Source organism: Thunnus albacares, chromosome 1 (genome assembly GCF_914725855.1).
Source record: "Thunnus albacares chromosome 1, fThuAlb1.1, whole genome shotgun sequence".
Classification (NCBI taxonomy): Eukaryota; Metazoa; Chordata; class Actinopteri; order Scombriformes; family Scombridae; genus Thunnus; species Thunnus albacares.
The window spans coordinates 30,661,648-30,680,885 of NC_058106.1; the positions used below are offsets into that span (position 1 = coordinate 30,661,648).

At 37.3% G+C, this 19,238-nt stretch overlaps 1 protein-coding gene across 1 annotated transcript in view; it reads left to right on the plus strand.

Annotated features, from left to right (window-relative positions):
- The window catches only part of LOC122984305 (A disintegrin and metalloproteinase with thrombospondin motifs 7), a 91,124-nt gene that overhangs the window by 11,931 nt on the left and 59,955 nt on the right, over positions 1-19,238 (plus strand). Inside the window, exons 3-8 of the mRNA XM_044354670.1 lie at positions 2,838-3,021; positions 4,752-4,948; positions 11,229-11,312; positions 14,797-14,921; positions 17,670-17,819; positions 18,731-18,874. Of these exons, the coding sequence (XP_044210605.1) occupies positions 2,838-3,021; positions 4,752-4,948; positions 11,229-11,312; positions 14,797-14,921; positions 17,670-17,819; positions 18,731-18,874 (884 nt within the window). The remainder of the gene's footprint in view (positions 1-2,837; positions 3,022-4,751; positions 4,949-11,228; positions 11,313-14,796; positions 14,922-17,669; positions 17,820-18,730; positions 18,875-19,238) is intronic.

A 19,238-nucleotide genomic window follows, 5' to 3' on the forward strand; every position in this document is an offset into this window, starting at 1 on the left:
CAAGGCCTTGAAAGTTTTTGAAAGTACACATAAATAGAAATGGGTAATTGAAAGTGCTTGAATTCATATATTTTGTGCAAGAATAGAATATTGTTTTGCTGTACTGTAAAGGCAAGAGACCACATAGTCTGTGAGCTTCTGTAAAGCCTGATAGTTCTCATTATAAAAGCTCTGTTTTGTAACAGTAATTAACCTTGAACCTATGCCATGTTGGGTCCTTGAATTTGGGGGAATTGGAAAAGTCCTTGAAAAGTCCTTGAATTTGATGTTTAAGAAGGTGTGGGATCATTACAACATTACGTTACATCAATTTATATTCCTTAGTGCAATGTGGTAATAACAACAGTAAATATCTTATTTGTGTTTTCCTTGTGTATTGATGCTGAAAGCATGAGTCATATGACATAAATAATGAGAAAAAAAAAACCCAACATAAATTGCTGCGGTGTCAAGTTGTGCAGACTTCCAAATACCACAATACCAAAGTACAAATCATAGGAAAAGAAAATCAGATAATCTGTAAGACATCATCAGGATAGTTCAGTGATTACTGACTTTTCACAGCATCATAGGAACATTTACTAAAACAACATAAGACACTCAAAACATGACAAATAGAAATAGACAGTCAGCACATCTAGTCCTACATGTACATTTACAGTTTTACATCCGAAGGTTCTGAGATTTTTTTGTTCTCGTGGCAGAGGCAGAAAAGGAGATATGAGCTACAGTAACATAAGACAGGATGTGGGCTTCACCTGATTTCTGGTGTCTTGCACGGCGTCACTTCACTTGAGCTGGGTGGTGAAATCTGGGCCTGGTGTCCTCTTAACCGCAACAACCTTTAACTGACAGTTCACAGCCTGGTGTTGGTTTCAGTTCATTTTGGTTGATATATGCATGCAGACAGACAGAAACAAAGTAAAATTACTTCATAGATGAGGGCAAATATGTCACAGTTTCAACAGGAGTTTTTTGCTTTTAGTCGATCCTACATTTTTAGATGTTAATCCCACTGTTTATAATTGAGGATGAGTTGCTCCATTAGAGGCAGTGTAAGGGTTTAGCTGAGAAGTTTGATTTATTTCTAGGGATAAGCAGGAATGGGGGCTGCTCCACAGCAATCTAAATGTGTGAGACTCTTGCTTCCCTTGACTTTACCCATGTGGTGCACAAGTTGCACCAACCCTGCTGTCTGGTCACTGGTGGCACCTGTGACTCTGAGACAGCTGAGGGAGAGGAAATAGGAGACTTAAGGTGGGTGGGAATTGAATATAGGGCAAGGATGGACAACAGAAAAAGGAGGGAGCTAATGGAATTTGGTTTTGGCACTGTGCCAATGTGGTACAGTAAATTTTGTGATATGTGATCTTGCCCCCTGTCACAGCTACACCCTGAACTACTGCTACTGTAGCTGCATGACCATAATCAGTGAGAGGTGGCACTTGAGCCACTGAAACTGAATTACTCCAATGCCATTCGATGTCATCAATAGAAATGTTCTCAGGAAACCAGGCTGTTTTTACTGTTTCACTGTAACTTGCTGATTTTGTTTTTTGCGTGCTCAGGATAAGTCAGTATCGTACGGTTCCACATTATGTTTTCAAGAGATATTTTGATCATTTACAAGCAACTTTTGAATACAAAATATGTAACACAACTGAGACAAACTATTGTATAAAACTTTGCAATTCAACAAAAAATGCAAAGAAGGAAAGATTCCTCTGTTTTGTGTTATTTTTAGTATTGAACTAGTATACTTTATATTGATAACAGGTTGTCTTAGGACAGCAGAGTGATTGATAAGTTCAGCATGAAGCTAAGGCAGCTGCAGAATTGGAAAAGGAACTACTTACCCTGATAACGTGTTGGGGAATTAAGATTGACCTGTGTTGCTGTAATTGAGAGGTTTCCTTGTGTAAATCCACTAACAAAAATGTCTGAAAATAGCTTTTACCCTTCTTACTAACTAAATCCAAGCTACACGCTGTGACAAAGACACCACCTACAGCTTCTTTACAGCGACAGCTATCATCACTTCTCTTCACTGGAGGGCTTTTACTGTGAAGTACCTGCAGGATGTGATGAGTTTGCATTAACAGCATAGTAACATATAAACATTCTCACTTCATCATATGACAATAGTAGAGAGAAGGTGAACTTAACAAAAACAGGTTCACACATTTTTTTATCTATTGATACTGCGTTGGTTTCAGAGTTGCAACGATTTGTCGGCAACTATTTGGATAATTGACAAATAACTTTGAGTCATTTTTAAGGGACGAATGCCAAAATCCTCAGGTTAAAACTTTTTTATATATTATCATCAGAATATTTTCTGGTTTCTTTTGACCTCTATGATAGTTTCTTTGGGTTGTGGGCTGTTGGTCGGGACAAAACAAGATATTTTTGGTCGCGTCTTGGACTTTAGGAAACAGTGATTGATATTTTTCACAATTTCTGGACATTTTTTAGACCAAAGAACTAATTGATAATAATAGATTAGTATTAATAATTAATTGATAATGAAAATAATCGTTAGTTGTAGTCCCTGTTGGTTTGACTTAAATTCAGATAATAAATATAAAATTTCTGACAACAGAGTGTTTGATTCCTATTCAGTACATACATGTATCTCTACATTATGGTGACAAAAGGTCAATAGTTAATGGAAAAATACTGTTGCTAACATGTGCTTATGAAATATTGACCAGCTTTGGTAAAGCAGTGAAACAGTTCACACTTCAACTCTTCCTGTACTGCTCCTAATTATAAGAGTTAATGAAATATTTAGAGAAATGAAGAGAAAACTGACTTGCAGTCCTTCTTCTCCTCAGACAGGAATGTTCAAGTTGTCGGATCAAGAGTTCTTTATTCAGCCTCTGGAGAAATCAAACCATAAGACCTCGGCACCACAGGCGCACGCCATCTACAGACGCCACACGTACCCCACCTCCTCGAGTCCAGTCGTGCAGCCCATCTCAGGGAAACAAGCTGCCAACGGTACCTGTGGAGTTGAAAGTAAATACCCGCCTTCCTCAAACACACACACAGACACACACATACTCAGTCACACCACCATATAGAAAATGACACTTAAAAGTTTGACAATACTCAAAACTGAACCTCTTGACTGTTTCTTTCTTCTCTTGTAATAATGTAGAATGAGATAGCACATAAGAGAATCACTCAGCATAAGTAGCCCACATTATGCCAAGTCTTATCCACTATAAGACTTAGCATAATGTGGGCTACTTATGCTTATAAGACACTGAGCACTGAATAATGAGAATGAAGCTGATGACTGATCGAATTTTCTTGTCTTTGTCATGAGCTCCCGGTTAATAATCTCCAGAGGTCAGAAAAAGAAAAACATTAAAGTTTTAGTAGCTCATACATCAGCTACTTTAAATTCTGAGTGGGCTTAATTGACCCTGAAAGAAAACTGAGCATCCTAGAGAGATAAACAAGATGTACTTTGAAAAATCTTTCCTGTCTCTTTCTGGCATCAGTGCAATGGTGTTTTGTTTGACTATGTATCAGTTTTAAAACTTTCAAAGGACTGATCAGGCTCAGATGTTAGATTATTTTTATTTTTTATGAGAACCAGCTGATGTGAAGGAAAGTGTTCACAGAAAAAAAATGGAGCAAGTTTCAAGTATCAGCATAATTACCATAGCATGAGTCATACTGCAGGTATAGATTAGTTATACAGCATAAGTTATCAGAGCATAAAGGCCGTTTTAAATATTACAATAAAATAAGAGAAACAAAAGAACAGGAACAGAAAAACAAACAATAAATAAGAAATGTATTGAAGGCACAGTGTTTTGGTTTTTAGGTGACAGTGCAGATTATTCCATGAGACCCCCGTGGGCTGTAATTATGTAGGATGTTGCATTTGGATGTGTTTATCTGGCTAAAACAGACAAAACAACCATGTGCCGTTATTCAAAATGTGCAAACATTCTCCAACAAATTTCTTAAAAATTTAATCAACCTCTTAAATTATTTTTTATTAATCATTTCTTATTTTAAGTCCCCCTCCACTGGAAAAACATGTTTTTCTTCTTGTTCCTTCAGTTGGATTTTTGAACTTCATTGTGCAAAATAATGTGCGTGCAGAGTTTAATGCTGGAAGACTGTTTTCACATTCATCTTATATCTGATTTCAAGGGATGGGCTTACAAGCAGGATTTCTGACATCACAACTAGTTTGGAAGCCAATCCTGGTCCAGTATGCAATTTACACAAGTGTGATGTGGGAACTTGAAGCCTCCAGTGCACAAACACTGAGAATGGACTTTTCATTGAAATAGGAGACATCTTGCGTCCAGGGCTTTAACTTTTTAACTGGAATACACTTGCATATTCATAGATTCTGATATTTTCAATGAGGGAGAGGGAGTTGATACCATTTTAAGGAATTTAACGTGGTAATTATACTTTTTTTGTGGAAAAAACATGTCAGACACACATTATTGTTCCAAGCAGAGTATTTTTATATGTCTCAGTACATGTCCTGAGGGGATCTGTAAGCAATATGAATAACACTCACTGTATCATTTCTCAGCTTTAATATTTTATATAAAGATTTTTAGCTGTTGCTTTAGTCTGCTGAGAAAAGCAGGTATATACAGTAGTGTATATTGTATGCGACAAGTTTAAAGTCAAACCTGCTGTGCTACGTTGGCACACAGCGTGCCCAAGTAAGAAAGTACTAAATGTTTATTTCTGTCTCCTATCTCCAGATTCCCATCAAAGTTTTGAAGACACTGAGAGACAGCGGGAGCACTGGGAGCACCGTCAGCAGAGAAGGAGGAGGATTCGTCCTCGCTCAGTCAGCAAAGAGAAGTGGGTGGAAACGCTGGTGGTGGCCGACCCAAAAATGGTGGAGTACCACGGGAGCAAAGCTGTGGAAAGCTACGTCCTTGCTGTCATGAACATTGTAAGTGTGTCACATTCACATTAACATGACAGTCTCGTGTATCACAATCTGTTGGTTGAAGTGTAGTTTTATCAACACATTGGATCCTCTCCAAGCATTCACTATAACACAGAGCGCACGACATCTTGGAAAATACACTTCCACAATGTCCACGTAGGATGTTTAGCGTAAGCAGCAAACTAGCAGCAGCAGCAGCTCAAGTTCTCTATTAATCAGTACATTTTTTAAGTAGTACTTCAGTATTCTTGCAAGAGTTATACGCATAAACAATACAGCTTTACGTGTATGTTATTGCATTCTTCCTATGTGCATGACAAAACACTTGATAATAGTGTACAATTAGTCTTTTTTTTTAAAGTATGCTTTAATCTGTTTAGACATTAGCACAGTTAAGATCTCCTGTGTTTTGTCAGCGCTGAGATTTATGTGACACTGTAGTTATGTGTATAAAACAGAAGATTATAAGATGTTAAGACTTGAAGTGCAAAAATATGGTTTCAGTTGTGGTTACACACATTTAGACAGTTGTATTGATTACAATATGAGTGAATCTGTTATGTCAAACGTGGCTGAAGCGCTTTGTGTAGACAAACCGTTATTTGATTTCTTGCCAAGAATTAGACAAGAAGATCAATACCACTTTGATCGAGCCAGGAAACGATTATCTTCACTTAGCATATAGACTGGAGGCAGCAGGAAACAGCTAGTCTGTCTCTCTGCAGAGTTAAAAAAAAAATACACCCAGCAACACACCACAGCAACATGCTCTATCACATTTGTTTAATTCGTGCAAAAAAACAAAAGTTTAGTGTTACGTGCTGGAACTATTTCTCGGCCAGCTGCAGTGACTTCCTGGAATCCGTCATAACTGTGAGGTTGCCAGGTAACCATTTTTAAACATAGGTGAGCTAGGGTGACACCAGCTTAAGGGTTGCCAAAGAGGAGGAAGAAAACCTTTCTAATTAATTTCAGACAATACTGTTAAAAATCTGTCTCACTAATATGTGCACTTTATATTGTTAAATAAACCCAATGGTGGCACTTATATACACCAGAGTTTGAGAGGAGTCTTCAGGTTGACGCTGTGTGAGGACAGGCTGACATCTGCTTTCACTAATTAGCTATCATTCATTAAAACTGTCAGCTGTCACTTTTTTTGTGACCCATGCTTTATTTGCTCACACCGCTACAAATCAGAAATAACCAGTTTATTCTACTTTCAGTATGTTTCATGCCAACATCATATCCCACATATAATCAGAACTGGGATACTGCACATGGGTGTGTGCCCTCAACTTGGGTTGTGTGTTAGTTAATCAACTAAACAAAAGACATAATGCTAAAAGTTTTAATGATCTACGCCCTAAAACTAAAGTGAAACTAATGAGCGAGCTGATTTAAAGGCTGCAGATCCAGTCCAGTCATTTTTGATTGATATATGGTAAGTAATGGCTTAGCCATATGTTCACTCTGTTAAAACTCTGAACACACAGACTCGTTAGGGAGTGAATCACAGAGCCACAAAATAAATACCCTGCAGCATTTTTAATTAATGATATGACAGCAAGCATCAGTGAGCAATTTGAATAGAGCTGCTTTGAGTTTTAAAAACAAATATTTGCAGGTGAACCACAGCTCTGTTGCTAAAAAACTTATTTAACAGTATTTTGTTGAGTAACTTAATAAAAAAAAAAAAATCCTCCTAAATGTTTTTAACACTGAGTTACAGGATATGTGAAAAACTTCCACCAGATGTTTTCGGTAACACCGATGTTTGAGACCAGATCCTGTTTCAGTTTTTCCATCCTTGTGTGAGGTAACACAATGGATGGATTAAACTCTTCTTGTCCATCTTTTTTTCAAGCATAACTCCCTCACCTTTTCACAATCACAATGTTATCACTACCTCCTAGTTTGGGGGTTAAGTAAACTGACTCCTTGACTGTTATTGATTAGCACATAAGTAGATTATTCCAAAATACAGCACATCTGCTCTGACCACAGCCACTGGAAGGGCTGTCAGAGGACAAAACATCAGGAAAAGGAATTCAGTGACAGAGAAGCTCACGGATTAACAGACAATAATACACGGAGGAAGCTGCCATTATTTCCCACTTCCTCTTATGGTTCTTTTTTTGAGTCCTCAACACTCAGGCTTTGAACTTTGAAACCCCAAATGATTTGGTTTTTGTGAAAACAATCTTGCTCAGCATGAAGGGAAACAACCTCTTAACCGTGTCCAAACAATAAGTATGGGCATCATCTTCCTCAACCACCAGCTGCTCCATTGTCTCATCGCAGACGCTGTCTTGAAGTTTTCAACTTCAGAAGGAGTTCATGTTTTTTGTTTTTTTTGTCCTGCTCTACTGTATGTTATGATTTACACACACATGTTACAGCCTGGACAGTAAATCTCAGCAGAAACAAATGGAAGCCCTTTCCCAAAAATAACTCCCTACTCACTTTCACATGTTGATCTCATGATAATTTATTATATTCTCTCTGGAATTTTTATTACAGCTTTATGTTAAACAAGCAGACCAAAATGACATAAAGAAAGATACAATGTGAATTTAAAAAGCACATTTTATCTGAAGGACTAGGTGCAACTGTACAGCAAGTGGATTGAGAGGAAATTTGTACAATCTACAGCACATTGTTGAGAAAAAAATCCAAGAGCTTAAAATAGCTGCTGCTCTATTTTTACTCACATGATAAACAATAAAGAGAAAATAAACTTAAAACAAAATGAATGCCACTGAGAAGCGTTAAAAATTGTTGCAAAGTTGATTCATTTACAAAATGTGCACCACAAATATCTGTGAATGAACACTACTGTACTATGAGAAACAAGGGCCATAAAAAGAGTTTTTATGAATCAGGTCTTTTATGTGTTTCAAAGCTGTTCAGTCTGAAGTGCCTCAGTTACACAACTTGTACAGAGGCTTTAGTGTGTTGACGATTTGCCTGACATTAAGAGGAATGAATGGAGTCTGCCCCGTATTAACTATGTGTTTCTTCTACGACTCTGTGTCGTGAGTGAGTTATCATCAGACTCCAGTGGTTCTTTATAAATGCAAGCATTTTTATTGCTTTATTAGATGCTCTCTTGTGCTCCTTGGCATCAAACTGTACAGTTCCTTAACTGTACTGTATATTTACCACTTACAGCATATTTCAATTCAAATAGCTTTATTGGCATGACCATAACAAAACATAGTATTGTATTTCACTGAGAAAGTATTGCAGGATCATGTTGGCTTCAGTCAAGCAGTGAAGTCCTGAAGATATTTGTTGCGTTGTGCTGTAGCTGTAAAGCAGGAGCTTCATGCATAATGAGGAAATTAATGAATGACTGAAAATGAAAACTTATGAACTGCATGAATGACAGTGTTTTTTCAAGTATTTTTGCCTTTATTTGATAGTAGACAGTAGACAGATGACAGGAAATGCAGGGGAAAAGAGATTAGGGGATAGTACACAACAAAAGTCCCTAGCGTGACTCAAACTGAGGATGTTAAGATTACATGGTCATAGTGTGTTTTTGTAAAAATGGATACCAAAGTTTATCTGAAGCTAATATGAGGTTTCAACAAATCTAAACAAGTCAAATCAAGTGGATATCCTCCAAAGTTAAAGTCTTTTTAGCACAAAATTGCCATTTTTGTTGGCTGGGGGTATCCATAAAATGAACTAGTTCTTACCTACTGACACTTTTACAGTCGTCCCTTTTCTAGCATCCTTATGGTTGTAGTAGGGCTGCAATTAACGATTGTTTTCATTATAGATTAATCCGCCGATGATTATTTTCTCGCTTAATCGTTTTGTCTATAAAATGTCAGAAAATTGTGAAAAATTATAATTTCCCAGAGACCAAGTGATGTCTTCTTTTGTCTGAGCTGTCTAAAATGGTCAATGGTATATGGACTGTACTTGTATAGCGCCTTTCTAGTCTTCCGACCACTCAAAGCGCTTTTACACTACGTGTCACATAAATCCATTCACACACATTCAAATGCTGAATGGGTACAGGGGCTACCATGCAAGGTCCCAATCTGTCCATCAGAGAGAACTAACTATTCACAATTTGGGGTTCAGTATCTTGCCCAAGGACACTTCAACATGCGGATTGGAGGAGCCAGGAATCAAACTCCTAAATGCAGAGATATTCAGTTAACTGTAATGTATGACATATAAAAGTTTCAAATCCTCCCATCCTAATTACCACAACCAGCAAATGTTTGGTATTTTTCCTTAAAGAAATTACTAAAACAATTATTTGATTATCAGAATAGTTGCCGATTAATTTCCTTTTGACTGATTGATTAATTGACTAATCTTTGCAGCTCTAGTTTGTAGTTAATGCACTCAATCATTTCTCTGTTACTTATTTGAAGTTTTTTTTCTCCAGCTCCACCCATGTCTTCCCCATTTCAACTTTGTTTTGGGTTAGAAATGCAAATGTTAGAAAGCTCTTCACTGTATTTCTTTGTCTGTTAACCACATCAAAAGATCGGCATTGTCAGTCTTAATTCAAGAACATTTTCTGATAAAATGCTGATAAGGTTGAATAGAAAATAATCCGATCTGCTAGCTGTGTGCTCTGGAGTAAGAGAAGTGTTGGTTTTATTCCCTGATTTGCATGCTACAGAATCAGAGGGCAGTTCCTACAGCATGTAATAAGACCTTTTATAATAAAGGATCAACAGATAGAGCTTGGTGCTGCTTTGAGAAGACGTCTTTGTTGAGTTAATTGCTAGTGATGCTCATCATCTTGCATCTCATCAGTGTGAAAGGTACTTAACAAGGCCTTTCACCTCAGACTTTGTTTCGTGGTTTTCAGTTCTCATTTCTCAATACGTTGACCTTGATCTTGCAGGTATAACCACACATGACACCTTGGCTTTACAAAACTAAAGTAAAAATGCAGAATTTAAATGATACCATTGAAGTTTTTGGTGAAATAACCAACTGAAAATAGGGTCTTAGCACACCATGTGATTTTGATAAAGGGGATTTGTTCTGACATTTTACTTTAAGTGTGAGTCACCCTCATTATAGGGTACATTGTGCTGATTCTAAAACTCTCAAAGTCTCTAAACTGCAGTGACTCAAACTAAACTCAGCAAAAGGTTTATTACATAACAAATGTTGACATTTCACTAGTATACTATTACAGAAATAAAAGGGATTAAATTGACATAATTACAAGCATTAATTATAGATCAGTGGTCACCAACCCTGCTCCTGGAGAGCTACTACCCTGCATGCTTTAGTTATCTCCCCACTCTAACACACCTGGTTCTGATTATTAACTTGTTATCAAGGAGCTGAAGCTTATCAAGGCTTTGATAACAAATTGATAATTAGGATCATGTGTGGTAGAGCGGGGAGATACCTAAAACATCTCCAGGAGCAGGGTTGGTGACCACTGTTAGAGAGTGTTGGCCCTTTAAGGTCTGGGTTCTTATGCCTTTAAGTAATAATTGGTGGAATAAACAGCTCTAAAAGTTTACATTTGGAGAAATTGTGTTGTTATTAAAATGCTGCACTACATGAACCGTGTCTAATCTCTGTAGTCTGAGGTTGTTCGCTGTTTCCATCCCCAATAAACAGATTCCTCTGAATGACTCAAGTCATCTTGTGAATTTCTTGATGCATAAAAAGAAAGAATGTTCTCTATTTAGATAAAGAATATCCAAATAGAGAACAAGATGTTTCTGAAAAGGAAATGATTTCATTCATTGTTTCTTTTTGAGGACATTTATAAATGTCTTTAAGCATGTGCATTGGCCTGAAAATGGAAATCCAGTTGTTAAATGACTCATAGAATCAGATGGGAGAGTAATAGCTCTGACATAATAGAAATACAGCATTCTTTCAATTCAAATATAAAAACCTGTTTTAAGGGTCTGACTGTTGAGTTTATTATTTATTTCTTGATCTAATCTTTTAAAATGAGTGTGATTTTTTAAATTTATTTTAGTCTTTGTATTGGATTGATTATCTGAAGTGTTCTGAAGTTTCTACCACATATAACTCATGGCAGCCACTTACCTGCCTCTGGTTTCTCTTAGCCATGGTCACACCATATAAAAATGCTTGTAATAAAGCTAATTATAAATCAACCGCCTACAAATTGTATACATTTTATTATTAGGATCATTTTGACCTATCAGCTGTCTTAAATATCATGTGACATACAAATGTTTAAATGATTTGTGTGTGTGTGTGTGTGTGTGTGTGTGTGTGTGTGTGTGTGTGTGTGTGTGTGTTTTAGGTGGCGGGTCTCTTCCGAGATGCAAGTATTGGAAATGCAATCAACATTGTAGTTGTTCGACTCATCCTACTGGAGCAAGATGAGGTAAAATATTGTCTGTATTTTAGTGATATTGTGATGTGCAGTATATTTATACTTAAAAAAAAACAAAAAAACAACAGGTAGTTTGAATTAAGGGGGACGTCTAATGCACATTTCAAGGTCTATATTTATATTCTGGGGCTCTATTGGAATATTTTTTCATAATTTACAGTTAACAAAACTCCTTGTTTATCTTATATTGGTTCTTTATGCAGCCGCTGAGTTCAGCCTCTATCTGGAACAGGTTATTTTAATTCTTGTCTCTTTAAGGTCCCTCTCCTGATGAGCCCACTCTGTTCTTATTGGTTAGCTCCCGCAAGCTGCCTCTTGGCAGACTTCCGGCGGGTCGAGAGGCTATGTCAACAAACCATACAACAAACTATAGAAGTATTTCACTTCTTCTTATCATCCTTTACTCAAAATGGAAACTCTCAAATACTTCCATATATGTTCAAGTCTGAATCTGATCCAAAATATGTGAGTGGACAACATGAACAACCCATAGAACAACCTTAGCAACAAAGGCTACAGAACTGACAGTCGTTTGTTGACATATGTGAACAATCTGACGTCAGTTCGAGGAGGAAGTAGGGGTAACTTTACAAACTATGTGTTTAGTGCAGGCTGAAGCCCTGGCTTTTGACTTTCAGGGAGCATTTTTACATACGTTCACCTCAAGTTTTGGAACTTTACCATGTTTAACATAGACATCCAACATCATAGCAGCATAAAAATAACAGAAAATCACAAAAAGGATGATATGTCCCCTTTAATTCAAATGCAACCCACATAGCCTAAGTTGTTTTGTTCATTTGAGTTGCTTCCTCTGCTTCACTTGAGTGAAAAGCTAACATGAAAAGCGAACTTGACAAGCTAATGTTACTTGAAGGCAGTTGAATTCTACTCAGTTGGATTTTACTCAGTCACCAAACAGCTTTAACTTTTGTCCACAATTTCTTCATCTGTGGAGTCGAATCCAAAATGATTCCAAACATTAGTTTTCTTACTTCTCAGTTTGGGGTTTGTTCAGCATGCATTGCTAACTTCTCCATTTTGCGTTCAGAGTTCAAAGATCAACAATAACCTAGTTTATGGAGGTCAACAGAGGATGCAATGGGTCTGCCTGGCAGTGTATTTTAGACCCCCCACCTCTGGAGTACAAAGCAGGGCCTGTTGTAGAGCTCTTCTAAGAGGTTCCAGTGACATAATGAAGTCTTCTGATGTGGGTGAATGCTCTGTTTTGGTGCTGCTGGATCTTAGTGCAGCTTTTGATAAAGTAGATCACAGCATCCCGATTGAAAGGATTAGGCAGTGGGGTGGGCATCTCTGGGAGTACCCTGGACTGGTTCTCCTCTCCTATCTCTTGGATAGGAGTTTTTCTGCGTCGCTTGGTCCCAACATTTTTGCTGCTCTTTCCTGTGGTGTGCCCCAGGGTTCTGTCTTGGGTCCTATACTATTTGCTCTGTATATGCTTTTCTTAAGTCATATTATTAGTAAATTTTAAAGGTATCTCTTATCACTGTTACACTGATGATATTCAGTTGTATGTCTCTTTTGCCTGATGAGACTGATAAACTATCCCTTTTGCATAATTGTCTGACTGCCATAAAGGACTGGATAGCTAACAACTTTTTACTACTACAACTTGCTTCAGATAGCATAGTTTCCAAGGGTCAGGTCCAAGGATGAGACTATGCAGTTCGATCAACTTATCAAATTGTTAACCTTACATGTTTCTTCCATTTATGAAACCTTGCCAAACTCAGGTCTGTTTCTTGTTTTAACTTGAGCTAGAAACGATTATTCACGCTTTTATTTCTTTCCGGCTGGACAACTGCAATTCCCTTTTCACCTGCCTCAGCAAATCATCTCCGGACCATCTATAGATGGTCCAGAATGCTGCTGCAAGGCTGTTGACCAGGTCCGGCAGGACGACTCACATCACACCCATCTTATCATCTTAACATGGGCTTCCCATCAAGTTTAGGATCGATTTTAAGGTTCTTGTTTTCACATATAGAGCCCTGCATGGTCAGGCACCTGTGTACATCTCTGACCTGCTCCATCGTTATATCACCAGTAGGTCACTCAGGTCTTCTGACCAGGGCTTACTGGTTGTCCCTCACGCTCAACTGAAAACGAAAGGTGGTCGTGCCTTTGAAGTGGTGGCTCTGACGATGTGGAACACAGTACCTGTAGACATATGATCTGTGGTCTCTGTTGACACCTTTAAAAAAACAGCTGAAGACTAATTTATTCAAAGTGGCCTTTGTCTTGCCTCATAGTGTTTGTATATTGTGTGTTTTTAAGATATGTTGTTGCTTATGTTTTAATGTTTGTTTCTTTTATTGTGTTTTATATTGTACTATTTTTATGGTCTTATTTCTTTAACAGTTTTACTCTTGTGAAGCACTTAGTGACCTTGCTCTGTGAAAGGTGCTATATTAAATACATATTACTTACTTATAATAAAACACTGAATTCTGAATTCAAATACAGTACCAGTCAAAAGTTTGGACACACCTTCCCATTCAAAGTGTATCCAAACATTTGACAGGTACTGTATATCAAAATATTTACTTATTTTACATGTAGCAAGTGTAGTTGAAACTTCAATTAAAATATGAAAGCCCCAATGCAAAGCAAATGAATGAATTACAGCTCAGACAGAGTTTTTATGTTTAAAAGCATGAATTATGAAGTCTTTTTCTTGTCACTTCATGATACTTGGACAATTGGATAATTAAACCAAATCAGCTGTTTAATTATCTCGCTCAGATGTGTTGATTAAAGCATATGCCCCCTGTTTAGGGTTTATGGTGCCAATTAAATTAATTCAATTAAATTAAAGTAATTTTCTTCTAAATAAAAATAACTGTCTATGTGACATGACTTCGAAAAGTCAAATAAATGTCACACTGAAGATCATTTCTGTGTTTACAGCAACCAACACTTATCAGACAGTGTTTAAATGTCTGTATTTTCCCATGCAGCAGCAGGGATTACATTGTAGATTTGAATGGAGCAAATGTGAGTGTAACAAATGAATAAATTGACAATAATACAACAGTTAAGGCTAAAAGAAGATGCGCTTATGTGCATCACTACTTATTCTGATCATCAGGTGAACGAATGGAAAAGCATATGCACAGAAATTTTCTTTGATGGGAGAGTGGGGCAAATCAGTGGTACCAAAAGTTGAAGTATAAAACACAATGACATATGATGTTGTTGCCTTACTTTTGTCTGAATGGCTGTTATTAGGGCCCACTAGAAGGCTGCATTGGATGATAAAAGCAGTGATGGTGCACTTTAGCTGAACCTAAAGCAATTATTTTGTAGCATTTTCCATCAAATAGAACCTGTATTTTTCTGTATTGTACATCAGAAATTGCATGTTTTGTTCACTTGTGGTACAATTGCTGCAAAGATTTGATTTGTTTACTGTATGTTCTCTTCCCTTCATCTCAATGACTGTGGTGAACAGGATGACTTAAAGATTACACACCATGCTGACAACAGCTTGAACAGCTTCTGTAAATGGCAGAAACGACTCAACATGAAAGGAGACGATCACACGCTGCACCATGATGTAGCAGTTCTGCTCACCAGGTAAATAAAAACCTAATTGACACAGCTTTCAATTTCTTTCTCAACCGCACATAATTACATCTCCCGAGAGTGTCCATTCTTAATTTGTTTTTGTGGTGTCATTACAGAGAAGTTACTGATATACTGTTTTAGATGGTTGCACAGAAAAGAATCAAAGCTGCATGTATCTCTATCACAAAACTTCTCATTTTGTCTTATTTTGTGCTTCAAGTTGACAGTTGTCAACTGTAATGAACTGACTTAACATTGTAGTTAACCAATTAATAATCAGATGCCTCAATTGATATATCTGCAGGTACAAGTATGACCTAATTTAACAAATATTTGCAATGTATATTGAACTGTATATAAACAGTTGCTGCAAATCAATGTGTTTCATTTTTATTAATTTCTCTGTTGATCTTTTATTAAGGTTAATCCCCCCTAAATATCACATTATTCACATTGTTAAGACAAGAGTGGATAAATGTCTACCTGAGGTTGAGGCTGAAACAGCCCATTAGCTTAACTTAGCTTAGTTTGAAGACTGGAAGCAAGCCTGTCTAAAAATAAAAAATCTGCCTTCCAGCACCTCTAAAGCTCACTAAGTAACACATTATCTTTATTTAATCCATATAAAACTAAAATGTACAAACTGTAGATGTTATATAAAGATGGACGTGGCAAGGTTTGTCATCAACTACTGGTTTGCATTGGAGCCAGAGTTGCAGCTTATGGTTAGCCAGGACCTTCCAAGTAAGGAGTACGGGGTGTTGCCTTTCATGCTCTGGAAACACACCTGGCTACCTCAGAGCGAAGGAAATGTTAGCTTACTGGGAACACTGAGCAGTGCACACCTGGGTTAACATTACCTACTCTAGCTAAATTGTGCTAACAGGGCAGGTATCAGTCTTCAAATCTTATTAACAGAGCAACAATATCCAAATTGACCACCAGCATGCTTATTAGAGGCCAGAATTTAGCGGTCAAGACCATAATGACTTGTTGAAAAAAGTGGTTGACTCATTATTTCTAGAGAAAAGTGGATGCTCTTTGAATGGGAGTCAATTGGAGCCAGTATCTTGCAGCTGTTGGTGGCATTGCACTTGAAGGGACATGTACTTCAGCCTCAAGCCTCAAGCTAATTGGCTCCAGCTCCATATTTAGCTCCCTAACATGAGACTGGTAATTGATCATCTCATGGAAATTTCAGCAAGAAAGTGAATAAAACACAAATATCAAAGCAGAAAGAGTAGAAAAGGATCAGATAAGATTTTTGGAAAAAGAGAAGGTAGAAATGAGTTGGATGGGAGATCAAGAGAAGAGCAATTGCATTAGGGAGTTGGGTTAAAAGCAGGGTTGCTGGATGAAAGAGAGGAAACCAACACAGAAACAAGAGGTTCAGGGTGTGGAAATGGTTGATACTGACTTGTTGGCGGCTGGATAAAAGAGCCTAGAACCTTCAGGGAGTTTGTTAAAAGGTACAAGTTCAGTACAAATAAGTGATATCTTGCCTTTTTCCCATCTTATTTCACTCACTCGCTTCCTTCTTCGAATTTCTGTTATCACCTACCCCTTTCATGTTTTTGATGTTCACATCTCCCCAAATCGCCTTCATGCTCCCTCTGTCCTCTTCTTCCTCCCTGGCTGATAAATCAGTCAATCTATGTCTCTGCTCTGATTTCCAGCAGTGCACATCTCGTAGTGTTTCTCCTTCTGTTTAATCCTCTATCAATATCTTGGCTTTTTCTGACCTTTTCTGTAACTTTCTAGATTTAAAGTAATAAAATCAAGGATGAGTTGAATTAATAAAATGACTGATTTTGTATTAAATAATAAAAAAATACCTGTAATAGTAGTTGGCATAATGGTCATGTAAAGATAATTAATTTTCCACTTATATACACTTAGGAGCTTTTTTTGCACCCTGTCAGCTTTTCTTCTTCAATTTCTCTTTGACTTTATTATATATTCTTTATCTACTTGTTTAAAGATGTTTAATTTAACTGAGTGAATTATTAATACCCAAGATCTCATGATTTAATGGCTGCACAATTACATGAAATGGAATTATTCTAAAGGTTTTGTGAATTATTTTGCACTCATTTCTATGCAAATAAGCCTGTCAAATTTAGTGTCTTTCAAAAGTCAAACCGTAATTTGAAATAAATGCCTGTGAGTTTCACTAATGCTTAGTTGAACAGCATCTAACAACTGATTCAATAATGTAGAAAAAAATTAGACCTTATATTTTGTGTTATATTTAGTTTTTAATTAAGATCCTGGTGGGAAGGAAGGGCTGCATTTATACAAACCCAGCATTATAATAATTACAGCAGTTACAGGAAAAAGTTGTTATTCTCTGTGAATGTTTTCATGTAAAACAAACTTTAACTATAACATTATTGGGAAATTTAAAGTGACATTGCAAATAGCGTGTGACAGTTTGTAATCCTGAAATCTGAAGGTATATATGAGCTATAGTCGCTTATTGTCAATGCTTTTTTTCGCTTGTTAATCCAGGCTGCTGATTAATTTGTTACACTGTGTAACATAAATGGTGGCATATCATTATAATTTATTATCTGAATTATTATCTGAAGTTAGCAGCATGATCCCTTTTTTGTTTCTCACCAACTCTCTCCCCTGTTTTTTCGTATTATCTGCTCTCCATCACCTCACAATTCAGGTTTTCAATGCGTCGCCTTTTCATTTTGCTCTCTGTCTCAACCGATAGTTCACCGACAATCCCTCTTTTTCTTTTCACAGGAAGGACATCTGTGCAGCCATCAACATGCCTTGTGAGACACTGGGTCTGTCCCATGTGGCAGGGATGTGTCAGCCACATCGCAGCTGCAGCATCAGTGAAGACACCGGCCTCCCACTGGCCTTCACTGTAGCACACGAGCTGGGGCACAAGTAAGCGTCCAGTGCACACACACACGCATTATATCACATTATTTCAATTTATGTTCTCATTTTTTAAATAACCAACAGAACAGAAAGATGAATTTTGTCATGTTTCCAATGCCACCATTTAACTGATTAGATAACATAAGTGTAATGCTGTTAAGCTAATAAGCTAAAAGTGTTTCAAACTTCATGAGTTCAGTTAACCGTCAATATCATTTTAAGTCAGACTTGAGCTATTGGATGGTCAAAGTCAAGTCAATTTACTTATAGAACACAATTAAAAATAACAAATGTTGACAAAAGTGCTTTACAGAGAGATGAGAATTACCATCAAATAAAAACACAGACAAAATTATGTGGATCAAAAGAAAATGAATAAAAATAGAAATAAAATTTTAAAATACAGCAGCATTGCACATGGTGGTGATGAGAATGGCCATGGACAATGAACAGCTATTCTAGTCTTTTCTGTTCCATTTGTTGGATATTATTACATTTAGAGTGTGAGTCTTACTTTTGAGTAACTGAGGTCATCTTTTTCTGTCTGTCTGGGTGAAATTGCACCACAGTCACAGAGGGAATGTGGTGAAAGCAGAACAATAGATGCTGTAATAAAAGTCCTGAAATTACGAATCAGTTGGATAAAACTTTCTCTCCAGCACAGTTTAGCTGATCATGATGTGGTACTGATTTCCTGCTTGTCTCTCACATTAGGGTTCTGTCTGTTTGAATGTGCAGCCACACACGCTGCTGAACCAGTTTATCTAAACTGAACTTCGTGTCTGTTGCTCATTAGTGCTGTTTCATCATAATTATTTCAGCCTCATAATTATCACTTCAGAAATGCGTGCTTGAGGATTTTTGAAGTCACTCTCACTTTAATTGCCCTCTCTGTGGGATCTGCTTCTATGTCACAGCTTTGGGATTCAGCATGATGGCAACGGTAATGACTGTGAACCCATTGGGAAACGACCTTTCGTCATGTCTCCACAGCTCCTGTACGGCACCTCGCTGCCCAGGTGGTCACGCTGCAGCCGCCAGTATATCACCCGCTTCCTTGAGTGAGTGTCACACATGTATTACCTTTTGTACCACGCTGCTTTCTGAAAATATGTCTCTGAGTTTGTTGAAGTTCAAGGTTTTGTGCACCCACAACGTTCTGAATGCAGCCATGTAAAGGTTTTAAATTCAACCAATATATGCAGTTTATGTACACGAAAAACAAAATCACGTTGCAAGTCCTGTGTCACATGGGATCTGGGAGAAAAGGCTGTTGCAGCAGACAACATGATGGATGGTAGGTGTCATACTGGGGCATTCGTGACTTTGCTCATGTAATGACATGTGCATAGAGATAGTTGAAGGATAATACATGACAAGGTGCACGTCCCACAAATTGTAATTGGTGACTCAAGAGATGCAGGG